Source organism: Sceloporus occidentalis, unplaced genomic scaffold (assembly GCF_023333645.1).
Source record: "Sceloporus occidentalis isolate IW3139 unplaced genomic scaffold, rSceOcc1.0.p SCAF_55, whole genome shotgun sequence".
Taxonomy (NCBI): domain Eukaryota; kingdom Metazoa; phylum Chordata; class Lepidosauria; order Squamata; family Phrynosomatidae; genus Sceloporus; species Sceloporus occidentalis.
The window spans coordinates 1,567,673-1,586,701 of NW_028317035.1; the positions used below are offsets into that span (position 1 = coordinate 1,567,673).

Below are 19,029 nucleotides of genomic sequence, written 5' to 3' on the forward strand. Positions count from 1 at the left end.
ACATAGAATCTAACATTTCAGAAAATTTCACAGCTGAAATAAATAAATAAAAAATAATATGAGAAAACATTTAAATAATGCATGAATTTATATGTGGAAAAGACGTTTTTATTTTATTTAGTTTTTCCTAAATTTATTTTCTAATAATTATAACTTCTCATTATATGTTCCTTGTCTGGCTACATTTGTCTACTGAAATAGGACCCTGTTCCTCCTGAACTTCTACAGTTGCTTCGGGAATCAGAGGACAACCTACTTCAAAAGCTATTTCCAGCAGAAAACAGCATACCAGTTGATGTCAACACTCCTAACAGGGCAGCAGTGGTGACAGTAGTTTCCAAATTCAAGGTTGGTTTTACCATAGAATTTATCTATTAATTCTGATATGTTGAGTTAGAATTATTATAGCATTTTATCAACAAGTTTTATGTCTTAAAAGCAACACAACTTTAGTCTTATAAGTGGATATTGGTGGGCACACAATACTGGAGGAACATCTGAGCTTAATCATCGCCTACCTTTTTATTTGATATCTTATTCACATGTTATTTTTCTTATTTTCTTTGTCTTTAAAGGGCTCTCTTGAAAGTTTAATGCAAATTTTGCACAGCACAACACCACACTATATTCGATGTATCAAGCCAAACATGGAATGCAAAGCTATGATCTTTAAAAATGAAGAGGTAAGAGCTTGTGAGAAATAAGTTTTTCATTTATCATATAACTCTTTGAAGAGGGTGGAGTAACTTCTTGTTTAAAGATGAAAACACAATAATGTTTAAGTATATAATATTAATATCAATACATTTTCAGCATTGCAATAGGGATGCACCGATATATCTATGGCCGAAATATATCTGCAGAAAAGGGCATTATCGGCAAAAAAATAATCGTCCGCAGGGGCCAGGCTACTTACCTTTCCGAGCAACATCTCTTGTACCGGCCAGGAAAAGCAGGAGCCCAGCGGAGTCACGTGAATACACGTCACATAACTCTGCTCCGTTCCTTCTTCCCCTGGGGGCTGTTAGCAATCACACTCCTATCATGCTAAGTCAGCCAGTACATGTTGGATTCTGGGTATGTCTGGGCATGATAGGAGTGTGATTGCTGTTAACAATAATATATACACAGTATCTCACAAAAGTGAGTACACCCCTCACATTTTTGTAAATATTTTATTATATCTTTTCATGTGACAACACTGAAGAAATGACACTCTGCTACAATGTAAAGTACTGAGTGTACAGCCTGTATAACAGTGTAAATTTGCTGTCCCATCAAAACACTGCCATTAATGTCTAAGTGGAAATGTCCAAATTGGGCCTAAAGTGTCTATTTTGTGTGGCCATCATTATTTTCCAGCACTGCCCTCTTGGGCATGGAGTTCACCAGGGCTTCACAGGTTGCCACTGGAGTCCTCTTCCATTCCTCCATGACGACATCACGGAGCTGGTGGATGTTAGAGACAATGGGCTCCCCCACCTTCCGTTTGAGGATGCCCCACAGATGCTCAATAGGGTTTAGGTCTGGAGACATGCTTGGCCAGTCCATCACCTTTACCCTCAGCTTCTTTAGCAAGGCAGTGGTCATCTTGGAGGTGTGTTTGGGGTTGTTATAATGCTGGAATACTGCCCTGCAGCCCAGTCTCTGAAGGGAGGGATCATGCTCTGTTTCCGTATGTCACAGTACGTGTTGGCATTCATGGTTCCCTCAATCAACTTTAGCTCCCCAGTGCCGGAAGCACTCATGCAGGCTCAGACCATGAAACTCCCACCACCATGCTTGACTGTAGGCAAGACACACTTGTCTTTTTACTCCTCACCTGGTTGCGGCCACACACGCTTGACACCATCTGAACCAAATAAGTTTATCTTGGTCTCATTGGACCACAGGACGTGGTTCCAGTAATCCATGTCCTTAGTCTGCTTGTCTTCAGCAAACTGCATCTTGTGCGTCGTCTTTAGAAAAGGCTTCCTTCTGGGACGACAGCCATGCAGACCAATTTGATGCAGTGCATGGCATATGTTCTGAGCGCTGAAAGGCTGACCCCCCCCACCCCTTCAACCTCTGCAGCAATACTGGCCGCACTCATACGTCTATTTCCCAAAGACAACCTCTGGATTTGACCCTAAGCATGTGCACTCAACTTCTTTCCATGGCGAGACCTGTCCTGAGTGGACTCTGTCCTGTGAAACCGCTGTATGGTTTTGCCTACAATGCTGCGGCTCAGTTTCAGGGTCTTGGCAATCTTATAGCCTAGGCCATCTTTATGTAGAGCAACAATTCTTTGCCATGAGGTGCTATGTTAAAGTTCCAGTGACCAGTATGAGAGAGTGTGAGAGTGATAACACCAAATTTAACACACCCTTCACACCTGAGACACTAATGAGTCACATGAGTCAAATGGCTAATTAGGCCCAATTTGGACATTTCCACTTAGGGGTGTATTCACTTTTGTTGCCAAGGTTTAGACATTAATGGCTGTGTGTTGAGTTATTTTGAGGGGACAGCAAATGTACACTGTTAAACAGGCTGTACGTTCACTACTTTACATTGTAGCAGAGTGTCATTTCTTCAGTGTTGTCACATGAAAAGATATAATAAAATATTTACACAAATGTGAGGGGTGTACTCACTTTTGTGAGATACTGGATATATTAATATTGCATTCTTTGTCCAATTTTGGTGTGTTACTCACTTTTAATAAAAGTGTGGTTTATTTTTTAAGGAGGGGTTTTCGGTTTTGGCCAAGTGAATCCTGAATTTTCGGTTTCTGTCCCAAATTTTCATTTCGGTGCATCTCTACAATATTGTGTTTAGAGGATGGCCATGTTAGATTTTTTTCTGGGACATATACATTTCACATATTGATGCCCAATACATAAAGAATGCTGCCCTGTGATATGGGGATGTATAACAGAGTGATAGGCTTTATTCTGTGTGTTTGTACATCCCATTTACTGCTGGACAATACTTTAAAGATGCTAACATGAAATATACATGTGTTGGGGGAAAAAAAGACACTACATTGGGTCACATAATATCAAGACAAAAGGTTAAATGCCATATTTATATAAAACAGTTCTGTTAATCGGGCAGCTACAACACATATGGGCGGCTGTAATAGCAAAGAAACTAAAAGCACAAAATTGACACATTAATCACTTCATGTTTCTCAACCTTAACAATATATTTTTTAACCATCTTTCTTTTGATACCATTTTTGTGGGTACTGTCCATTTTGTGTGAATATTAAAAGAAAGAGAAAATCCCGCTTTTTTGCAATATTGAGAAGACAACGTAATTAATATTCAGAATAATCCCAACATATTGACATATTTGACATGGCAAAGTATTGAATATAAACTGATTGTCACCATTGAAACCATTGTTTCTTCTAACACAATATTTAACAGTTTTGACACAGAACATTTCTGTATAAATGCATATCTGTTATTTAGAGGATTATGAAGCTGAAATAAGTTTAGCTAAATTTCATAATATGCAAACTGTTGGTTTAATGTAATTGCGTTTCTATTATAATTTTTAACTTGGTTACAAATGTGAAATTACCCTAAAGCAAAGTATTTTTTTTCCTTTCCCTTAGGTACTCAGTCAGTTGGAGGCATGTGGTATTGTGGAGACTATTAATATAAGTGCTGCAGGTTTCCCAATCAGGTATGTAAAAAATATATCCTACAATGAAAGACGCTTAAACAGCAGGATCTATCCATCAGGCCCTCATGTGAAGAAAGATCATAATCGAAATATATCTAAAATGGGTTGATAAATATTGGGCTGACATTTCTTTTTCATTGGTAGTTAGATGGAAATACAAAAATTTCCTTGGCAGGGACTCTATAAAAACAAACAAAAAAAGGAACCTCCCCTAATCCCCAGTTTAGTTTCCTGCCTCGCTCAGGAAGGAGCTAAGGGACTGCGCTCTTACCCTTTTTATTTGTTTTATGGGTACCCCGGCAGGGTACCGTATGTAACAGGAAGCCTCCGTACACTCGGCTACCCTGGCAGGTAAAGCGAATGCTGACAAGGCACTTCAACAGGAACAGACCAGTGACCAATGCTAGAGGTTTGCAAAGATGGGAGGAATCCCTTACCGTATCGCTTACTCCGCTGCACCACCTAGGAGAATTGGAGTGGAGAGAGGCAGTAATGGGTCTCAGCTCCGGAATGGCGCCGGCAGCGCATGTGACTTCCGGCGTGTCACTACCGACGTAGCAGCAATTCCCATGGGCGCACTTCCGGTTTCAATCACCAGGAAACCCGTTAAGCCTAAACGCTGAAGGCATTTAAAGACCGATGCAGGAGTTAAAGGTAAGTTTGTTATATGAGCTGCGTACCGGGCAATTGCTGTGTCCCTGCAAGATGACAGATAAAACTCCTGATACGCTGACCCTTCTCCAAGGAATACCTTAAGAAAAACCAAACATAAAGCTTGTGCCTCATGCCATAAAACCCTGCATGATGCTTCTGCTACACTTTGTGGGTCCTGTACTAGAGCAAGCCAATCTTCCACATCTGAACTAACCGCCTGGCTGAAAAGCGAATTGCAGTCAACATTTGATTATTTTAAATCATTGGCCAGTACCCATCAAGCCGAAGCACAGATATTTGGACCAACCAGCAATTATCCTTCCCTCACGGGGCATATACCAGAGGCTGAGGAAGACTCAAATTCAGATCCAGAAACCTTTCTCCCTCCCTTTCGTCCTCCAATGAAGAGAGGGAGATAAGGAAGTAAATTACTTTTTTCCCAGTGGAAGAAAAAGGACGGCTAATATCTGCAGCCACTACTAAGGTGGACCCATTTCAGGACCATATTAAAAAAACAAAAACATTGCCGGTTCATGACTCCCTAATGGCTATTATAACAGACCAGTGGAAACATATAGACAGCGTCACGGTGGTATCGTATATCGACAAACAAGGGGGAACAAGAAGGCACTTACATCCTAGATATCTTTATGGGCCGAACACAATCAAACACAATTGTCAGAAGTTCACATCAAGGGTACAACAAACCAACAAGCAGACAACCCATTCTCCATGGAGCCTGCACAAGGATGTTTTTCAGATGATCATGGAGAAATGGGGATTACCTGAAAGAGATCTGATGGCATCCAACGCCAACAAGCAGGTCAAGAACAACTTCTCCCTCTCCCCCATAGGGCATCCAAGAGGACTAGAGGCTCTGTCACAGGCATGGAATTACATGCTGAAAATTAAGAGAAGGTTCTCACCCAGTCATGCTCATTGCTCTGTACTGCCCAAAGAGGGCTTGGTTCACCGATCTCATCCAACTGGCCTGTGACAGCTCTTTCCATCTTTCCATCCAAAGGCTTGTCCCCAACAGTAATCAAAACCTTGATTTCCTGCAGAAAGTTTTCCACCTCCATAAAATATAAGATCTGGAGGACCATCCTCTCTTGGTGCAAAGCCAACATATCTTCGCTTTCAGGCATCTACTCTGTCTTAGTTTTCCTGCAGCTTGGGTTTGATGGCGGTCTACAACCAACCACCTTGAAAGTACAAATAGCTGCACTCGGCACCTTCCTAGATTTTCATCTAGCCGAACATCCCTGGATCAAGAGGTTTTGCAAAGGAATCTGTAGGCTATGGCCACAACGTCAACCTATGATTCCCCTTGGGATCTTAATCTTGTGTTACAACAACTGACCTCTTCCCACTTTGAACCTCTTATGGTAGTACTCTTAGTGGCCTTCACTTCTGCACAAAGGATTGGGGAACTTCAAGCAATGTCAATGAAACAACCCTTCCTGAATTTATTCCAAAAGTGTTTTCTCATTTTCATAGAAACCAAGAAATTGTCCTGCCATCTTTCTGTCCAGAGCCAAAAAATCCAAGGAACAACTGCTCCACGCGTTAGACCTAGGGAGAAGCATTCAGATATACCTTTCCAGAATAGAACCTTGGAGGAAATCCAGTTCCTTGTTTATTCCCTTCTCTCGAGTTAGAAGAGGAGAGAACTGCTGCAGAACCAATCAAAAGTGGGCTGATGATCAGATCACTCCTGGCCAATAGGAATTTGTGTTACATTAGGGTACAGGATGCTTCATGGCATGTGAATCCCAAAGCACAAAAGGAAAAAAAAATTAGATTAAAATAGATTTTCTATTAATTTTGCATTTTATTTCCTTTTGCACTTGGGGGTTCACGTGCACATGTGCTCCTATGGAGGAGCCTCCACTGCCTACTGAGGTCTAGTGCAGTCCATGCCTCAATGGGTCAGGGCTGTTTTAGCAACAGAAGGGGGACCTACACAATATTAGGCAGGTGGTCATAAAGTTATGGCTGATTTGGTGTATATATGTAAGCAGTACCAGGAGTATAAAGAGTTTACTAATTCTTAATGGATTTTATATAAACATAGAAAGTGACGGCAGATAAGAACCAGTAGGCCCATCCAGTCTGCCCAACCTCTGATTATTTTCCTTTAGTACTTGCCCTTATCCTATATCTAGCTTGGCCTTATGCCTATCCCATGCTTGCTTAAATGACTTTACTGTATTAACATCTACCACTTCTGCTGGGAGGCTATTCCATGCGTCCACTACCCTTTCCGTAAAGTAATATTTTCTGATGTTACCATTAAACCTTTGCCCCTCTAGTTTATGCTTGTGTCCTCTTGTTGTGGTAGTACTTCTCCTTTTAAATAAACTCTCTTCCTTTACCTTGTTGATTCCCTTTAAGTATTTAAATGTTTCTATCATATCCCCCCTGTCCCGTCTTTTTTCCAGGCTATATAGGTTAAGATCCTTTAACCTGTCCTGGTAAGGTTTATCTTGTAATCCATAAACCATTTTAGTAGCCCTTCTGTGCACTTTCTCCAACATTTCTATATCCTTCAGGAGATATGGTCTCCAGTACTGTACACAATACTAGGGCTGCAACAACGAATCGATAAAATCGATAATAATCGATTATGAAAATCGTTGTCAACGATTTTCATAATCGATTAGTTGAATCGATTTTTATCGATTTATAAAATTATGTTTTTCAGAGCAAACGCTCTGAAAAACTCCCGTCCTTCTATAATCCGATCTCAAATAGAGATCGGATTATAACTGTAGAATCCAGACCCCCCCGCAAAGCTGCAGGAGACCTGGATCCTCTCTGCCACCCGGTGAGGGTCTGTGCAAAACACACAGACATCCTCCGCTTCTCCCCTCCACTTCCGCCGGGGCTTCTATTACTGAACCCGGCGTCACGTGACCTTCCGGTGCGGCTTCCATCATGGAAGCCCCAACGGAAGCGGAGGGGAGAAGCGGCTGTCTTCGCGCATCACACAGACCCCTACCGGCTGCCGGAGAGGATCCAGGTCCCGCTGCAGCGCCTGCTGGGGATTTGGATTTTAGTGCGCGATGTGCGCAACCTCGCTACTTCATCTCACTGCCACTTCCACCTGCCCCACCAGGGGTTAATATATCAACAGAAGAAAAACAGGACAAGTAAGCAGCACTGGGTAAGTATTATCTTTATTTTTATGCTCATTTGCCCTGTGTTTCTTCTGTTGATATATTAACCCCTGGTGGGGCAGGTAGAATTTTTGCGGGATCTATTAATTATGTGCATTTGTGGTTTTTTTTTTTTTATGTCTATAATATTTGATTTATTGTCCATATATTTATATATATTTATATTGTATTGTGTATTTTTTTTTGTCTATATTTAATAAATATAAATATAAAAAAACAATTTTAGTGATGTCAGTTTTTCTTATATCGGGGGGGCATAAGACATATCAGGGGGCACAGTGGCATAAAGGGGCTATAAGGCATATCAGGGGGGACAGTGGCATAAAGGGGCTATAAGGCATATCAGGGGGGACAGTGGCATAAAGGGGCTATAAGGTGTATCAGGGGGGACAGTGGCATAAAGGGGCTATAAGGTGTATCAGGGGGACAGTGGCATAAAGGCGCTATAAGGCATATCAGGGGGCACAGTGGCATCTCAGTGGCATATAGGGGTAAAAGGCATATCGGGGCATGGTGGCAATATCTGCAATATCACTAATAAAAATATTAAAGAGAATGGGTCCAAGTACAGATCCCTGAGGTATCCCACTGGTAACAAGACCTTCTTCTGAATATACGCCATTCGCTACAACCCTCTGTTGTCTGTCCCTCAGCCACTCCTTAATCCATTCAACAACATTGGGATCTAAACCCAGAGATTGCAGTTTATTTATAAGTCTTCTATGTGGGACAGTGTCAAAGGCCTTACTGAAATCCAGATACGCAATGTCTTCTGCACCACCTTGATCAATTACTTAAGTCACCCAATCAAAAAAATCAATAAGATTTGTTTGGCAAGATCTTCCTGAGGAAAACCCATGTTGTTTTTGATCTTGAAACCCATGTGACTTCAGATGTTCAACAATCCTTTCCTTTAACATTGTTTCCATTAATTTCCCCACTACAGATATAAGACTAACTGGCCTGTAGTTGCCCGACTCCTCCCTACTGCCTTTTTTGTGAATGGGCACAACATTCGCTACTTTCCAATCCCCAGGGACAACTCCCGTTACCAATGATTTGTTAAATATATCAGTTAATGGTTTTGCTAGTACACCCCCAAGCTCTTTTAATAACTTGGGGTGTATCCCATCAGGCCCCATCGACTTATTTGTCTCTACCTTAGACAACTGAAGTAGAACCTCCGCCTCGATAAACTCACATATTTCAAGTGATTCAGTCTTTTTTCCCAGCTGAGGTCCCATTCCATCATTTTCATCTGTAAAATCTGAACAGAAATATTCATTGAGGCAGTCAGCTAAACCTTTATCCTCTTCTACATATATTCCTTTTGTTTTTAGTCCAACTAATCCTTGTTTAACTTTCCTTTTCTCATTTATATATCTAAAAAATGTTTTATCTCCGTTTTTTACTGAGAGGGCAATTCGTTCTTCTGCATGTGATTTGGCAGATCTTATAACTTTCTTTGCCTCTTTCTGCCTAATTTTATAGATCTGTCTATCTTCCTCACTTTGGGTATTTTTGTATCTACTAAAGGCTAACTTCTTGTCTTTCACGATTTTGTCCACTTCTGCAGAGTACCACAGCGGTTTCCTTAATTTTTTACTCTTACTGACCAGCCTAATACAATTTTCTGTTATCTTCAATAAAACAGCTTTTACAAATTTCTCCTGAACGCCATTTAAATTGTGCCAGTCTGATAATGACTCCTCTATACGTTTTCTCATTTTAGAAAAGTCAGTTTTTCTAAAATCTAAAACTTTTGTTTTTGTGTGGTGTGACTCAGTCACTGTTCGTATATTAAACCACACAGACTGATGATCACTAGATCCCAAACTTTCACCTACAGAAATATCTGTTAACAAATCTCCATTTGTGAACACTAAATCCAATATGGCCTCCTTACCAGTTGGTTCCTCAACTACCTGTTTTAAAGATAATCCCAGTAAGTAGTTTAGAATATCCGCACTCCTGGTACAACCAGCTACTTTCGTTTTCCAGTTTACATCAGGGAGATTAAAGTCACCCATGATTATAACATCCCCTTTCACTGTCATTCTAGCTATTTCCTCCACTAATAGATTTTCTAGTTCTTCTACTTGTCCTGGGGGTCTATAAATCACACCTATGCGAGTTACTTTACTTTTGCCAAATTGTACTGTAACCCAAACCGACTCTAAGTTCTCCTCACCAACTTGTATTAAGTTAGATTTTATGTTATTTTTCACATATAGGGCCACCCCTCCCCTTTCTTGCCCTTTCTGTCTTTTCTATATAAAGAGTACCCCGGTATTGATATGTCCCAGTCATTTTTCTCATTATACCATGTCTCAGTAACAGCCACTATATCAACATTCTCAGTTGCCACAACTGTTACAAGTTCATGGATCTTATTCCCTAAACTGTGAGCATTTGTAGACATGACCTTTAGCTTGTCATTTAACACCGATGCTGCAATCGCTTTCTGTCCTTGCTTTGGGGGGCAAAATATATGCTTCTCCCTATTATCTGTATAGACCAAGCCCCCAGATCCACCCACCTGGTTACTAAGTAAATCGCCTTCCCTTTCTATACTGTCTAGCCCGGTATTTATTCCCTCCCCCCCATTCCTAGTTTAAAATCTCCTCCAACCGTCTAGCCATTCTCTCCCCAAGCACATTGGACCCTCTTGCATTTAGGTGCAATCCATCACGACTTTGTACCCCAAAGCAAAATCAGCCCAGTGCTCTAAAAACCCAAAGCCCTCCTTCTTACACCAAGACTTCAGCCAAGCATTTAGCTGCCTAATCTCCCGCTGCCTTTCTGGTGTAGCGCATGGCACAGGTAGTATCTCTGAGAATACTACCTTGGAGGTCCTTTTCTTAATCTTACTACCTAAGTCCCTAAAATTACCTTTTAGGACACTCCATCTTCCTCTTACTATGTCATTGGTGCCAATGTGCACCAAGACAGCTGGATCCTCACCAGCCCCTCCCAATAATCTATCCACTCTGTCCGCAACATTACGAACCTGGGCACCCGGGAGACAGCAAACCATTCGGTTGCTGCGATCAGAGCTACAGATTACCCTGTCTGTTTTCCTGATTATTGAAACCCCTACCACCACAACCTGCCTGGGCTTTCCTTCCTTTCGGATCCCCTGCACATTGGATGATATAGATTTTAAAGTAGTAATACAGAGCATTGGTTAAATGTAGAATACAACAGTGAACATTGATAAGCTTCTTTTTCTCTGTAGGATTTCGTTTCAAAGCTTTGTGGAAAGGTACGGGGTGATTGCCCCTGCAAACTTTAGACATAGAATGGAAAACCATATGAAAGGCATCTCACCAGCCAAGAAGAAAAAAGGTATTTCAGATTTAGATTCAATTTACTATAAATCTGCTAAGATTAAGGTTCAATGTATTTACTAAATGACACACTGCCATCTTCTGGGCAGCATCAGTCCATTTGACACTGTTTTGTTGATGAACAGCTTGAGAGTTTAATTTAGAAAGTTCATATTAACCCCTTCAGTCCCAGGGGTTTTTGGCACCTAAAAGCCCGGAGCAATTTTGCCATGTGTCGGTTCAGCGATTATTCTCCTTTCCTGTGAATAGTGTACCAATGTAAACTATATATTGTTCTTTCAAGGAGAGGTAGAGCTTTCGTTTGATACCATAGTTAGATCATTAGCTGAAAATTAAGGATGAGAAATTTACTAAAATCTAGCAAAAATTTGAAAAACCCTAATTTTTTTTATATATTTTCCCTCTGAATCCTCAAATTAGGTCAAGTGATGGAAAATCCTATCCCAAGTTTATCTAATCGGGTGTCCTGATTTCAGAAATACTTAATTTTATATAGGTTTTTCACTCTCCCTGCACCGATCACACAGACTTGCATAGAGATCAGTGTCTGTGCCTCATCTGAGCGATCGTGTATTTCAAAAATGTAACAGTTTTCCGGCGTTTGTGCTGGAAACTGTTACATGAGATTGGGCAGCAGAAAGCCAGCGATGCTGGCTTCTGCTGTCAGGGGGGAGTCCAGGCTGTCAAACAGCCTGATCTCCCGTGTAGCGACAGGGGTGTGTTCCTGCCGCTGCAAGAAGGGCAGGACGTACCGGTACGTCCAAAGGGGATTATTGGGATGCGGTTTTTGGACGTAACGGTATGTCCATAGAGGACCGAAGGGGTTAATGAAACTGAAAACAGTGCGTGAAAGGATGTTAACCTGCTCTTGGTTCATAAAAAAGATGTTTAGATCAGTAGACACCAGGAAGCTCTATGATAGCAGGCTGTTGAAGGTTGGATTAGAGATAATAAGAGTTATATTTCCACAACTCCATGTGAACAACCTGAGATCAAAAAAAGAATGGATCAGGGAATTGATTTCTGATAAAAGTACAAATATGTATAAATTGTAGGGCTGCAACTAACGATTATTTTAATAATCGATTAGTTGGCCGATTATTTTTTCGATCGATTAATCGGATAAAAAAAACAATATGCAAATTTTTTGTTTATTTAAAATAATTTAATGAACTGGATGTTAAAAAAACAACTTCAAATTTACATTAACATTCTTATTTTGTTATGATGTAATAAAAAAACAATATTTTCAAAGTACAAAAACCCAAACACAATATTTATGAAACAAAATAACCCCAAACATTCTGAAAATAGGTGGACTATTACTGTTCAAGAAACTTTGCCCCAGCCCTGGCACTTTGCACCCAGCACTTTGCACCCAGCACTTTGCACCCAGCACTTTGCACCCAGCACTTTGCACCCAGCACTTTGCACCCAGCCCTGGCACTTTGCCCCACCCCTGGCACTTTACACCCAGCACTTTGCACCCAGCCCTGGCACTTTGCACCCAGCACTTTGCCCTGGCACTTTGCACCCAGCACTTTGCACCCAGAACTTTGCACCCAGCCCTGGCACTCTGCACCCAGCCCTTTGCCCCAGCCCTGGCACTTTGCACCCAGCACTTTGCACCCAGCACTTTGCACTGTGCCCCTGCACCCAGTCTCCAACTCTGCCCTGCACCCAGCCCTGCCCCCACACTCACACCCTGCCCCCACACTCACACCCTGCACCCACACTCACACCCACTCTGCCCTACACTCACACCCTGCCCTGCATCCCCACCCCCACTCTGCCCTGCACCCAGTCTCCCACTCTGCCCTGCACCCAGTCTCCTGCCCTGCCCCCACACTCACACCCTGCCCTGCATCCCCACCCCCACTCTGCCCTGCATCCCCTGGAACCCCACCCCCGCGAATCGCTCTGTGCGAACGGAGCCACTCGCACAGAGCGGTTCGCTCTGTGCGAACGGAGCCACTCGCACAGAGCGGTTCGCTCTGTGCGAACGGAGCCACTCGCACAGAGCGGTTCGCTCTGTGCGAACGGAGCCACTCGCACAGAGCGGTTCGCTCTGTGCGAACGGAGCCACTCGCACAGAGCGGTTCGCTCTGTGCGAACGGAGCCACTCGCACAGAGCGGTTCGCACAGACATGAAGAATACTTACCTCCGGAACGCGTCACATCCGTCACGCAACTAAAAGAAGGCGGAGAGTGCAGAGCGTGTAGCGGAAGCGGGGAACGCTCGCGGAGGTAAGTAAAAGGAGCCGAGTGCTCCAACAACGAATCGATCACTCGATTAATCGATTTCCGTTATCGATTATCGATTCGTTGTTTCAGCCCTAATAAATTGCTTTATATGTTTTAAGCATTCAGTACGTCAAAAACAATTTGCATAGGTTCTGTTGTCAGCTCACGGCCTATTGCCTTTTAACTTCATGATGAATAGTTAATGAACTATGTAAATATTCACTGGGCAATATTGTAGGACACATGCCTTCCTACTTTTCCTATGTTTTTACATTTCTTTTTTTCTGTCTTCTCAGTTTCTAACAAGCATTATGGATTTCTGCATCTACTTTTATCTCTTCTTTTCACTGTTCTATTTTTCATATGATTGGATCAAGTTCTCACTAAACTTTATTCTTGAGGTAAATCTTTTGCCTGCATAAATTGTCATATAGTTAAAGCCTCAAAATATTTCTTCTGGTGGTTTTAATGTAAGATACTAACTATAAAATAGAGCCTTCATTGTGATTGACCCTCTCTGCAATCTCATCATGCTTCATGAAAAACAGCGGTATCTTAGGCAGAGGTCACAAAAACCAAAAAGGGGCATAATCTGTGTGAAATGTCTTGGCTGTGCCCATAATAGCTGGAGATATGATGTCACCGCATGTAAATTAATCACCGCGAAACATGTTGAGACTTTATCTGCAATGATTTCCTCTGGTCACCTTGTCAAACATAACTTGTCTGTGTGCAGTTATGAATACAAATGTTTGGGGGGTTTTTTTGTTTGTTTTTTTTAAGAAACATAGTACCGGTACTTTAATTTGTATTTTTCTATAGTGGGGGGTTCTATGGTTTTAAGGTTCTATGAACAATAACTACTTTGATTTTAAAGTATACGGTATGCTTATGAACTTGATTAGTAATAGCTACAATTTGTGTTTGCAGACCATATGTCTCTAGAGGAGAAAAATGAAATAACGTGTATGGTTCAGAACATTCTTCACCTTGTCCTGTCAAAGGGGCAAAAACCATCTACACCAAATAATACACTTGTACACTGTGGCACCACCAAGGTGTTTCTGACTCATGCAACGGTAAGACCTGTGTGCTTGGCTGCCTCTTACCTGTGTAATTCAAAGGGGCCGGTAATAAGTTACAAATTGATGTCTGGATAAATTGAGTTTGATCTTTAACACATCTTACCTCCAGCAGTGGACAGTGTTTTTGTTTTGTTTAAAATATGCTAATAAGATAGGAGTTGTAACACATAACGGTTTCCCCATCTCTTAATAGATAGAGCTACTTGAAGAGAGACGCACAGTGTCACTTTCAGAAAAGGCATTTTGTATTCAGTGTTGCTGGAGGAGGTATAAACAAAGAAAGCAAGCAAAGCAGAAAAGGGCAGCAACAACTATCCAAGCAGGTAATGTGACAGGGCCAGCAAACCTCCGATCTTCCAGCTTTTGCAAACTCTGTTTTACTGCATCTTGAGCAGTTCATATCTGTTTCACCTTATAGACTGGTTGTTTCCACACAAAGCATTTTCTTCAATCTAATTTCATATGTTGCCTGAACATTTTTGGAATAATGCTACATTTTTAAAGAACAGTTGATCACTTTGCAGAGACATGCTAATTATAAAGCCAGGTGGTTTTATTTTTATTTAAGAAAACTTCCATTTTGTGGGTTGATCAGATAAATTAAAAGCCTTCCATATGTGATGTTAGAAAAATTTAAATAGTCCTGTTTGTGCAAAGCAATAGATGCCTACATACATTCCAGTGCTGATGTATACATTTCTTTTCTTAGCTGTTAGACGCTGGCTTACAAAGAAGAACATTGAAAGAATGCACAAGGCTGCAACTGTTATAAAAAGAATATGGAAGAAATGGAAAGTAAGACTATTTTTGTTTTCCTAAGTAAACAAAAAGTGCCCTATACTTGCAATATTTGTTTCTCTCATTTAACCCCTTCAATCCCGTATAGACGTACCGGGACGTCCAAAAAACGGCCACTAAAACCCCTATGGACGTCCCGGTACGTCCAGCCCTTCAGGGAGACCAGGGTGTCGTTTCACAGCCTGGACTCCCCACTGACAGCAGAAGCTGGCTTTCCGATCGCCTGTAACAGCTTCCGGCATGAAAGCCGGCAAGCTGTTACACGTAAACTGTTGCGTCACTGCGGAGATATCCTGCCCTCTGATGAGTCACAGAGACGCTGCATAGAGATCACAGTGTGATCGGTGCAGGGGGATCGCGGGGAGGGGAGTGAGAAACCATCTCTCTCACTCCCCCCTCCCGTCCTGTAACAGAAAAGCTGGAAAAAAAAAAAACGGTTAGTCATTTAAAAATAAATAAATCATTAAAATAATATAAATACTAAAAAAATTGTGAGCTGTGATGTCACTGTGACATCACTGGCATGTTCAGGAGGTCCCTAGGAGGACCTCTAACCATTACTGTGTAAAAAAAAAATATATATATATATATATATATATATAAAAAAATAAAAAAAAAATAAAATAAAAAAAAATATATAAAAATAAAGAAAAAATTCTTAAAAAAACCTTACATCCCATTGCCCTAGCATAACATCTAGCCAGTATAACCCTCCTGCCCCCGTTCACAACCCCCAAACCCGTTAAGCCATAGGCATAAAAATTATACAAAATTGTACACCTAATAGTATGCTCCCTGGTGCTGGGAAAGTCTGGAAAATCTATATAAATGAGGTATTTCTGAAATCAGGACACCTGAATTCATAAACTTGGAGGGGATTTTCCATCACTTTACCTAATTTTGTGAGGATTCAGAGGGAAAATGTAAAAAAATGAGTATTTTTCTAATCTTGGCTAGTTTTTACTAAATTTCTCATTCTAAATCTTCAGCTAATCATCCAACTATGGTATCAAACGAAAGCTCTATCTCTCCTTGATAAAACAATATATAGTTTACATGGTGTGACAGAAAGCAGGGGATGATAATGGAGGGAGTATATATATCCCCTTATATTTTGAAGGGTGGTTACCCACAATAGTTTTACTAGCCCCAGGGAGATGCACTGTTAATATTGGAATTATTAACGTCTGTTGCTGTTATTTGTGTGTTTTGGGTCCCTGGGGTGGAGCATTTGGAGAGTAGGGCGGGCCAGTGCTCCACTCCACAGTTTATGAGCAGCCGAAGACCAGCAGGTGGGAATCCAGTCCGGAGATTATCGGATACTCTCCTAGTACTCACCTGGTTCCACTAATTAATGGGAGAGGCAGTTAAGTAGCCTCCTGGTCTCAGGGCAAAAGAGAGATCATTTGGCTCCCTGAGAGAGAGAGCTGCCAAAAACACTGACTGCTGCAATTATTGCATATATTGTGTTATTTTGTTTTGTTGGAACGGATAAGCCGTCCAACTGCAGTTAGGTTGGAGTAACTTGTATTAGTTAGTGCTCACAAGAGCGAGGCTTTTTGTTTTGATTTATTTATTTTCTGTTATGCCTGTGACGAAAAATAAAAACAGGCCCAGCCTTTTATTTTACCCTCCTCGTGTCTGAGCCGTCTCTGCAGCCTTGAAGACTGTGTGTAAGTAAAGATTCCCGGACAGAGTACCAAAGTGAAGGGGTATTCTGTCACAATGGGTACACTATTCACAAGAAAAGAGAATCGCTAAACCGACATACCGCAAAAATGGCAAAATTGCTCTGGGCTTTGAGGTACCAAAAAAACCCTTGGGATTGAAGGGGTTAAGGTGACTTCTGCTCCATGTATTCAAAGGTTCAACTGCTGTTAAGTGTCATGTCAAAGTGCTTTCACACATAAGTTAATGGGCCCCCTTAACTGAACTGCAGATCTTCTGCAGAAGCCCTGCTGCTTCCCTCTGCATTGCTTCTTTTTGTGCTGCCCAGGGGAAGCAGGAACTGAGTAGGGTCATGTGACGTGAGATAAATTCACTTAACTCTGCCGGGTTCCTGCTTCCCGAGCGGTACAAGAGACGCTGCTCGCACACTGGGTGAGCAACAGTGAGGTAAGAAGCAGGGCCCCTGCGGACGATTATTTTCAGACTTTTTTTTTTTTATTTCAGCATTTTGCAGATAATGCCATTTTCAGCCACCGGTATATCGGTCCATCCCTAATTGCAACACATTTGTTTTCATTTTTAATTTAATTTTAATTGAACTTCTTAAACTGTTCATAAAAAATGGGGATATTTAATAATATATATATATATATATATATATTATTAAGCCTGGTTTGCTTTCAGATTTGTGGATTTAGTAACCAGGGAACTCACCCATGAGATGTTAATATGATTTATTGAGGTTACCATAGCTTCTGTTTACGTCTTGGGGAATAAAAGAAAATATATATATACAAAACACATTGTGTCTATGAAACTCACAAGCTGTTTTTGTTTTTTTCTTCAAGGAAAAAATGGAAGCATTGGCTGCTATGGAACTGGACAATACTACAGAAGACATGGAAATCGGACACATCCCCTTGCCTGCCTCTTCAGTTAGATTGGCTACTTCATCCAACACCAATTGTCTGCAGAACAAACATTTGGCTCAAAATGTAGTCTTTCAGACCTGGATCCTTGGTTTGGTTTTATCTAGGGCACCACCCCTGAGGAAGAATATTGTAGCTGATGTTTTTAACAGACACCTCTATGTTTTTGCATGCTTGAACGTGCTAAAAAGAAATAATAATGGCTACAGGGTGGAAGCTAATCGGTCAGAACCTGGCATCACTTCAATAAGAGCTCTACCACAGGTAAAGTTCAGTAGTTGTTAAATAGTACAAGACTTTTACATAGGCTTGGTTAAGATGCAAGATGTATGGGGCCTTTTCAAAATGTCATGCGGAAGTAGCATTTGGTAAGCTTGGCCTTGAACATATCAAGGAACTGGTGCTAAATCTGAAATATGGTCCCTTTACCATAGACATAAAATGGAAACATCTTCTGATTTTACCATTTCTTTATTTTTACCCCTTAAGGACAATGGCTGGTCCCTAAACCCATTGAAAACAATGTATTTTGAGCCCGTACATGTACGGGCTTTGTCATTAAAGGGGTTGATGTCTGGCTTCTGCTAAGATATCAGAAGATATGCGAGGTGATGTAGCTTTCATTTGAGGTTTTTGCTTCACATTGCCATATCTTAACATGTTCCCATTATAGACCGGTGAAACATTATCCCCAGCATTATATAACAACCGTATAGATTAAATTTTTATATACCACCTGCATACATAAACAACGGGTAAGGTGAACTTATCTCTGTATCAGTGAAATAGGTGCTACAGAATATTAACTTATTATTGTTTCCTTAGGGATCGGTCAAGTTTCACTACAAGAGATCTCCACTACATTATGCAAACACCTGCCCAGAGGCCCTAAGCAGTGGGATAAATGGATTCAATGAGATTTTGTTGGAAAAGACACAATGAGGACTTCTTCTGTAATGAATCATCTTAAATCTGACTTGTAAATTCCACACTTCCATGTTTGTTCTAAAGAAATCTTAAAGATCTACTTGTACCACCAGAAGACTCTAAAGATCAATATTTTACACAATACTTTGCAAGCAGCTGGTCGCAGTACAATGCTGCCAACCAATTCTGTATGTGGTTGCACATGGTCAGCAGCTTCACATATCACACTGCATTTAGCCTGGGACCTAATGAACTACAGTACTATGACTTAAGAAGAGGCTGACACACTGACTGTTGCTGAAATTATATACAATAAAACTCCCCCAGTTTTCAGAATTTTTTTCTCCCTAATTTAAAGAAATTGCACTAACAAAATCACTGTAAAGTACATGAAGATTGATGCATTTTAAATATGTAAACACTATACTACACTAAAGATAATGTTTGTACTTATATATATATATATATATATATGGTATGAATAATGATTGTCTGTATAAATGCAGCATTGTGT

At 41.0% G+C, this 19,029-nt stretch overlaps 1 protein-coding gene across 1 annotated transcript in view; it reads left to right on the top strand.

Annotated features, from left to right (window-relative positions):
• The window catches only part of LOC149287895 (unconventional myosin-XIX-like), a 53,106-nt gene extending 34,576 nt beyond the window's left edge, over positions 1 to 18,530 (top strand). The window contains exons 17-25 of the mRNA XM_089492264.1: positions 202 to 348; positions 576 to 683; positions 3,608 to 3,678; positions 10,753 to 10,862; positions 14,039 to 14,187; positions 14,387 to 14,516; positions 14,903 to 14,988; positions 17,508 to 17,852; positions 18,414 to 18,530. Coding sequence (XP_089348390.1) covers positions 202 to 348; positions 576 to 683; positions 3,608 to 3,678; positions 10,753 to 10,862; positions 14,039 to 14,187; positions 14,387 to 14,516; positions 14,903 to 14,988; positions 17,508 to 17,852; positions 18,414 to 18,530 — 1,263 coding nt within the window. The remainder of the gene's footprint in view (positions 1 to 201; positions 349 to 575; positions 684 to 3,607; positions 3,679 to 10,752; positions 10,863 to 14,038; positions 14,188 to 14,386; positions 14,517 to 14,902; positions 14,989 to 17,507; positions 17,853 to 18,413) is intronic.
• Positions 18,531 to 19,029: the final 499 nt, after the last annotated feature.